The 6,832-nt window shown below is 47.8% G+C and overlaps 1 protein-coding gene across 3 annotated transcripts; it reads right to left on the minus strand.

Moving 5' to 3' along the window:
* Positions 1-3,650: 3,650 nt before the first annotated feature.
* LOC140420236 (uncharacterized) lies at positions 3,651-6,523 on the minus strand. 3 transcript variants are annotated; one of them, XM_072504270.1, is made up of 2 exons: positions 6,263-6,523; positions 3,651-5,157 (listed from the first exon to the last, which is right to left on the minus strand). In XM_072504270.1, the coding sequence occupies exon 2, from the start codon at positions 4,886-4,888 to the stop codon at positions 3,944-3,946; it is 945 nt and encodes a 314-aa protein (XP_072360371.1). In that variant the 5' UTR covers positions 4,889-5,157; positions 6,263-6,523; the 3' UTR covers positions 3,651-3,943. The 3 variants fall into 3 exon arrangements, with proteins under 3 accessions (XP_072360371.1, XP_072360373.1, XP_072360372.1); XM_072504272.1 differs by having other exon boundaries at positions 6,373-6,519; XM_072504271.1 differs by lacking the exon at positions 6,263-6,523 and adding an exon at positions 6,119-6,256.
* Between the last annotated feature and the right edge of the window lie 309 nt (positions 6,524-6,832).

Genomic DNA, 6,832 nt, shown 5'->3' on the forward strand with positions numbered 1-6,832 from the left:
GGGAGTGCAGGAGGCGAAAGAGGCCGGCATTCTGGCGTTTGCGTCCCTAGTAGCCCAGCGAAGGATCTTGCTAATGTGGAAGGAGGCGAAGCCCCCCAGCATGGAGGCCTGGATAAATGATATGGCAGGATTTATCAAGTTGGAGAGGATAATGTTTGCCTTGTGAGGGTCTGCGCAGGCGTTCTACAGGCGGTTTCAACCGTTCCTAGACTATTTCGCGGAGCGTTAGATGAAGGTCGGTCAGCAGCAGCAGCAACCCGGGGGGGGGGGGGGGGGGGGGGATGTCTGGGGGGTCTTTGAGCAAGAAAATACATGAAGGATCTGGAAAACTGACATGTACGGGAGGAATCCAATGTACAAAGCTCTGTAACATATCGTTTTACCATGTTCATGTCTTGCTATGTGCGCTTTCTTTCTTTCTGTTACGGGGGGGGGGGGGGAGGTTTTGTTTATAAGGGTGAAAAATTGTGTTAAAAATCTTAATAAATATATTTTTAAAAAAAGAAGGGGGTGAATTTCGGTATGCTGTACCCGGCGGGCCTGTGGGTGACCTATAAGGGTCGGGAGCTGTACTTTGGGATGCCGGAGGAGGCGATGGAATTTGTCAGTGACAATGAACTGGCAGGAGAAGGAGGACACTGAATGTTTGAGGAGATGATCGCTTTCTGTTTGTTTTTGTATTGTGTTTGGGACCATTGCTCGGAATCTGTTCTTGTTCTTTTCTTTGTGTTGGGTGGGTGTTGTTAAGTTTGCACTGGGAGGATGTTTGAGCGGAGGGGAGGGGAATCAGTGGGGTGTAAGATGCTAGGTGCCATGGGTGGGGGCTACCAGGCTTGCTGGGTGGACTAGCTCACGGAAGCACAGTGGGGGGTGAGCAGGTGGTTAGTGTGTTGATGGGGTTTGGTGTTGTTATTTTGTGATGGGGGAGAGGGGGAGGTAGTGCTGACAGGGGAGGGGTTTCTAGAAGGTGGTAGGGGAGGGGTTTCTAGAAGGTGGTAGGGGAAGGGTCAATGACGGTGGGTGCCTGAAGGTGGGCCTGAGGTGAGAGGTACCTGCCCTCCCGACCCGGCTGATTACATGGAACGTGAGAGATATGAATGGGCCGGTCAAGAGGGCCAGTTTGTTTGCACATTTAAAGAGTCTAATGGCGGACATAGCTCTGTTACAGGAGACACATATGAAGTTTGGGGATCAGACTAGGCTGAGGAAAGGGTGGGTAGGGCAGGTATTCCATTCAGGATTAGATTCTAAGACGAGGGTTGTGGCAATTTTGATGAACAAACGGTGGCGTTCGAAGAGGCTGACTTTGGGGGGGAGGTATCTGATGGTGAGTGGGAAATTGGAGGGGATGCTGTTGGTGTTGGTGAATATTTGTGCTCCGAACTAGGACGATGTGGAGTTTATGAGGTGGGTGTTGGGGAAGATCCCTGATCTGGACTCGGATCAGTTGATAATGGGGGGGATTTGGACCCAAGGCTGGATCGGTCGAGTTCGGGGTCGATGAGGGTGTCGGCGGTAGCGAAGGAGCTGAGGGGGTTTCTGGAGAACATGGGGAGGTGGGGGGGGGGGGGGGGTCTGTGGAGGTTTGGTAGGCCGAGGGCAAAGGAATTTTTGTTCTTTTCACATGTACACAGGGTGTACTCCAGAATTGACTTTTTGGTCCTGTTGGTGGGGCGAGTCGATGTGGAGTAGTCAGCGATTGTTGCATTGCAGCGATTGTTGCATTGGATCATGCGCTGCATTGGGTTGGCTTGCGGGTGAATAAGGGAGGGGACCAGTGCCCACAATGGAGGCTAGATGTGGGGCTTTTGACAGATGAGGAGGTTTGTGAGTGGGTGAGGGAGGCCATTAGGGGGTTTGTGCAGCGAAACGACACAGGGGAGGTCTCGCGGCCACTTTGCGGGAAGCATTGAAGGCAGTAGTGAAGGGGGAGTTTATCTAGATACTGGCGCACAGGGGGAAGGCAGTGCGGCTGGAGATGGAAAGGCTAGTGGAGGTGATCCTGCAGGTGGACAGGAGGTATTCGGAGGCCCCGGAGGTGGGGCTGTTGAAGGAGCGGCAGAAGCTGCAGATGGAGATCGGATTGTTAGCCACAGGGAAGGCGGGTGGGGCAGCTGAGAAGGGCGAGAGGGACGGTTCATGAATATGGGGAGAAAGCGAGCAGGATGCTGGCGCACCAGCTGAGGAAGCAGGAGGCAGCGAGAGAGATCAGGAAAGTGAAGGACGGGAGGAAATGGGTAGTGGGGGAGGGGGTCGTGTGGGAGCGGGTGGAGGCAGCCTTGTGTAAGGTCTCGCGTTTAGGGGCACTGTTAAAGGCACCTTTGCTGTTCTCACCGACCAGGTACTCCACAAGCCCTGAGGGTGTGGGGACAATGGCGGCAGCACATGGGGCTGGAGGGGGTGTCAGTGTGGGCACCGATATGTGGTAACCACTGGTTTGCTCCAGGGGGGCTGGATGGGGGTTTTGGGGGTGGCAGCGGGCGGGGATCGAGCGATTTTGAGGATTTGTTTATAGATGGTGGCTTTCCGTGTTTGGGAGAGTTGGAGGAGGAGTTTGAACAGCCTGCTGGGAATTGGTTTGGCTACTTGACGGTGAGGGACTTTGTGCGGAGGCAGGTTTCAACCTTTCCGTACCCACCGCCCCAGGGGCTACAGGGTAAGGGAGTGTCAAAAGCGGGAGTGGTGGAGGGGAAGGTATCGGAATAAAGAACAGATAAACGCTAGATGTGATATATGTAAGAAATATAGAAGAACGCCATCCCAACCCATAGAGAGTATGCCCTCAGTGAAAGATTTTAATGAAGTTGTAGCCGTGGACCTTATGGTGAGGGATAAAGAAAAGAACATTTTCATTCACACTTTGTCAACTTGGCAACTAAGTAGGGTCAGTCGATAATTCTACACAGTAAAGAAAAGAAAATAATTGTGGACAAACAAGACCGGACGGCAGCTTTGGTGTTTTAGAGGCTAAGCACTGAAATGAACGATCCTAAAATTGAAGAAACTATTGCAGCAAACAAAACTTTGGCAAAATTAAAATTGGAGAATTGTGTTTTGAAATTCCCATCTTTAAGTAAGATTAGACAATGGAAACTGATTGTTTACAGGGACACATCTTATGCTAATCTCTGTGATGGCTTTTTGAGTGCAGGAGGATTTATAGTTTTCCTCCAGGGGGAGAAAGATGAATGTTGCCCTTTGACACGGGAAACTAAAATGATAAGAAGAGTGGTAAAAAGTACATTGGCAGCAGAGACACTTGTCTTTGTGGAGGCAGTAGATATGGCATTTTTTATATCCAAGATCCTGGCAAACATTTTCAATGGAACAGGACATTATGGGAACAATACATATAGAGTGTCACATAGACAATAGATATAGAGTGTCACATAGACAATATGTCCCTTTGGGAGAATGTCCTCTCTGCAAAAAGCTTCAATGAAAAGAGACTGCAGATTAACATAGCGATCCTAAAACAGATGCTCGAGAACAGGGAGATTGACAAGATCAAGTGGTGTTGATAGCAGTTCCATTTATCTGACTGTCTGACATGAAAAGGGGCAAGTTTGAAGAAGTTATTAGAAATTGTTAAAGAGGGGAGTCTTTTCCCTTAAGGAAGAGAATGTGAGGGTGGATATTAAAAAAAAATGTTTTAAGAACAAGGAATAGGGTGCATTTATTGTCAAAACGAAAATAGATACATTTGTATAATTTGTTGTGGTAATTTACATCAAACTTAGAAATTATTATTTGCAAATCTGTTAGGAAAGAGTTAATGTTCCCCAGTGCTTAAATTTAGTTGCTTAATCGACCACATTGTTTGAGAGATTGCAAATATGTGTAAAGGGGATACAGGTGGAGGAGAAGTGATTGTAGAACACAATAAAATTGGAGTTGAAGAAGACTTGCTTTCTAGTTCTTATCACAGAGGTTCCACCTGAGTTTAACACCGATGTCTCAGCAGGTGGGATGACCGAGCAAATCCCTTACCACACTTAAAACAGGTGAACAATCTCTGCCCGGTGTGAATTCGCTGGTGTATCCGCAGGTTGGATGAATCCCTGAATCCCTTCCCACATTCAGAGCAGGAGAACGGCCTCTCCCCAGTATGAACTCGCTGGTGTCTCAAGAGGCTGGATAAATGACTGAATCTCTTGTCACACACTGAGCAGGAGAACGGCCTCTCCCCACTGTGAATTCGCTGGTGTCTCACCAACGCGGAAGAATCTCTAAATCCCGTCCCACATTCAGAACAGGTGAATGGCCTCTCCCCAGTGTGAATTCGTTGATGCATTTGCAGTTTGGTCAGCTGAATAAATCCCTTCCCACACTCAGTGCAGGTGAATGGCCTCTCTCCGGTGTGAACTCGCTGGTGTTCCAGCAGGTTGGATGACCATCTAAAACTCTTTGTGCAATGAGAGCAGCTGAATTGTCTCTCCCCAGTGTGAACTCGCTGGTGCGTCAGCAGGTTGGATAACTGAGCGAATTCCTTCCCACACTCAGAGCAGATGAACGGACGCTCCCCAGTATGAACTCGCTGATGCTTCTGCAGGGTGGATGAATGTTTGAATCCCTTCCCACACTCAGTGCAGTTGAACGGCCTATCCTCGGTGTGAGTGCGCTGGTGTCTCAGCAGGTGGGATGACCGACTGAATCTCGCCTCACACTCAGAGCAGTTGAATGGTCTGTCACTCGTGTGAACTCGCCGGTGTGTCAGAAGGTGGGATGAATTTGTGAATCCCTTCCCACACACAGCACAGGTGAATGGCCTCTCCCCAGTGTGACTGCGTCGATGAATTTCCAGCTTTGATGGTGATATGAATCTCTTCCCACATTCCCCACATTTCCATGGTTTCCCCATGGTGCAGGTGTTCTTGTGGCTCTCCATGTTCAACAATTAACTGAAGTGTCCACACACAGAACTTGTGGATGGTCTTTCCCTGCTCCAAAGGGTAATGGTTTTTTCAAGCTGTGTAACTGCTTAAAGCTGGAATTCTCACACTCGGGTGTGTGTGTCTCGGTACTTTCCCAGTCACACTGATGTTCAAAAACTTCTGAATCAGACAAACATTCCTGATGAGTTGCGTGACTCTTTCAGATCTTGATGAAAAATTTTGGTCTCCATTTCCTGTCTGAAAATTCTCTCCTTCTGATATCCTGCAAAAGGAGTTTACAAAATTCATCACTGTGAGTAGAGGATAGAAATTTAGAACAGGCAATTCTAGTTTTTGTGGAACATTCAGTCCTCTCATTCCCCAAAAGTAAATCTCCATCCAACACACTCTCCCTCCATTCTCATTCTGTTACATCTAATATACACCCTCCCAATCCTCCTAAAGGAGTGATTCATAGCCTGGAGACAGACACACAAAAATCTTAATATAGGCTTTACGTTATATGTTGTGTTGCCCTATTATGTATTTTCTTTTCTTCCCATGTATTTAATGATCTGTTGAGCTGCTCGCAGAAAAATACTTTTCACTGTACCTCGGTACACGTGACAATAAACAAATCCAATCCAATCCAATACAGATATATTTCTATGTACATCATGAGCTGCACAACAGATTTTGAGATACAGGACTGTATATCCTAATTAGAGATATAGTGCGGGTGTGAGGAAGAACTTTATTTAGACATTGAGTGGGCAAAATCTAAAAATCACTTTGTACGCCAGTGGTGGCGGTGAATAAGAATAATTTCAAACGGAAATTGGACGTGCAATTAATCTTGCAGGAGAACGGGGCTATAGTGGGGAATGGAACTGACTGGATTGTTGTACCCAAATTCGGCATAGGCTCTGGTTACTGGATGGACCCTGCCTGTGCCACAATGAATCGACGCCTGGAAATATATAATGTAGCTACAGTAGAATATTACAAGACTAAAAATAATAATAAATATCCTTAATTACAGAACCATCAATAATCTATCTAATCTGTATCATATAACACTAGACATATCTCTGTCCGATATGAATTTACTGTCCCCCTTAAATGTCAGCCCTTTAATTGTGAACATTAGGAAAGAGACCATCCTTTTTAGCCGGACAAATAAATGTGTCAAGCTGAGGGAGCAAAGGTCTTTAAGAGAGAGAGAGAGAGAGACCTGGACCAACCTTTCCAGAGTCTGCACCATCCCTGGATTCACTTCCTTTCCCTTCAGTTGCTGCAAGTGACCAATTGAAGGTCAGAATGAGAAAAGAAATGGAAAGGGGGAGAAAAGAAATGGAAAGGGGGAGAAAAGAAAGTGTGTTCCTCACAAATGTTGGAGACAGGAGGCGATTTCAGTCTGTGTGAAGCTCAATCTCGTTCTGATTGGCTGGAGGTCAAAAGTCCTTCCGGTGCTCTGACTCTTGCCATTGGTCAATACCTCAGTAGGAATGTCAAGGGCGAGCTCGCCTCCGCAACTTCCCCTTTCCTTGGACATGCGCAGTCCTCGGCCGATGGGAATGGGAAATCATCGAGCGGCTTCTCGCTCTGGCCGGAGCCGTCACCCGGTTGCTTGGAAACCTTGTTTTGCGAGGTGTCAGGGGAGCGGAACATTGGCTGGCGGGCGGCGGGGGCGGGGGGTGGGGCTCAGCCGCGCTGGGCCTGCGCATTGGAACCCAGAGACGTCATCAAGGAGCAACATGATTCCAATTGGCTGATTCAGGCAGGGCTAGATTGTGACTTCACACTGCGGAGGTTGGACAATGAGTTTCAGATTAAAGCTCCCTCTTCTGGGCAACATCTGGGAGCAAATCAATGTCTCCCCCTTTCCATTTCTTTTCTCACTCTGGTCAGACATTGATGACTTTAATAGGGCAGGTCTCTGGAAAGGTTGGTTCTCT

The sequence above is a fragment of the Scyliorhinus torazame genome, chromosome 5, assembly GCF_047496885.1.
Source record: "Scyliorhinus torazame isolate Kashiwa2021f chromosome 5, sScyTor2.1, whole genome shotgun sequence".
Taxonomy (NCBI): domain Eukaryota; kingdom Metazoa; phylum Chordata; class Chondrichthyes; order Carcharhiniformes; family Scyliorhinidae; genus Scyliorhinus; species Scyliorhinus torazame.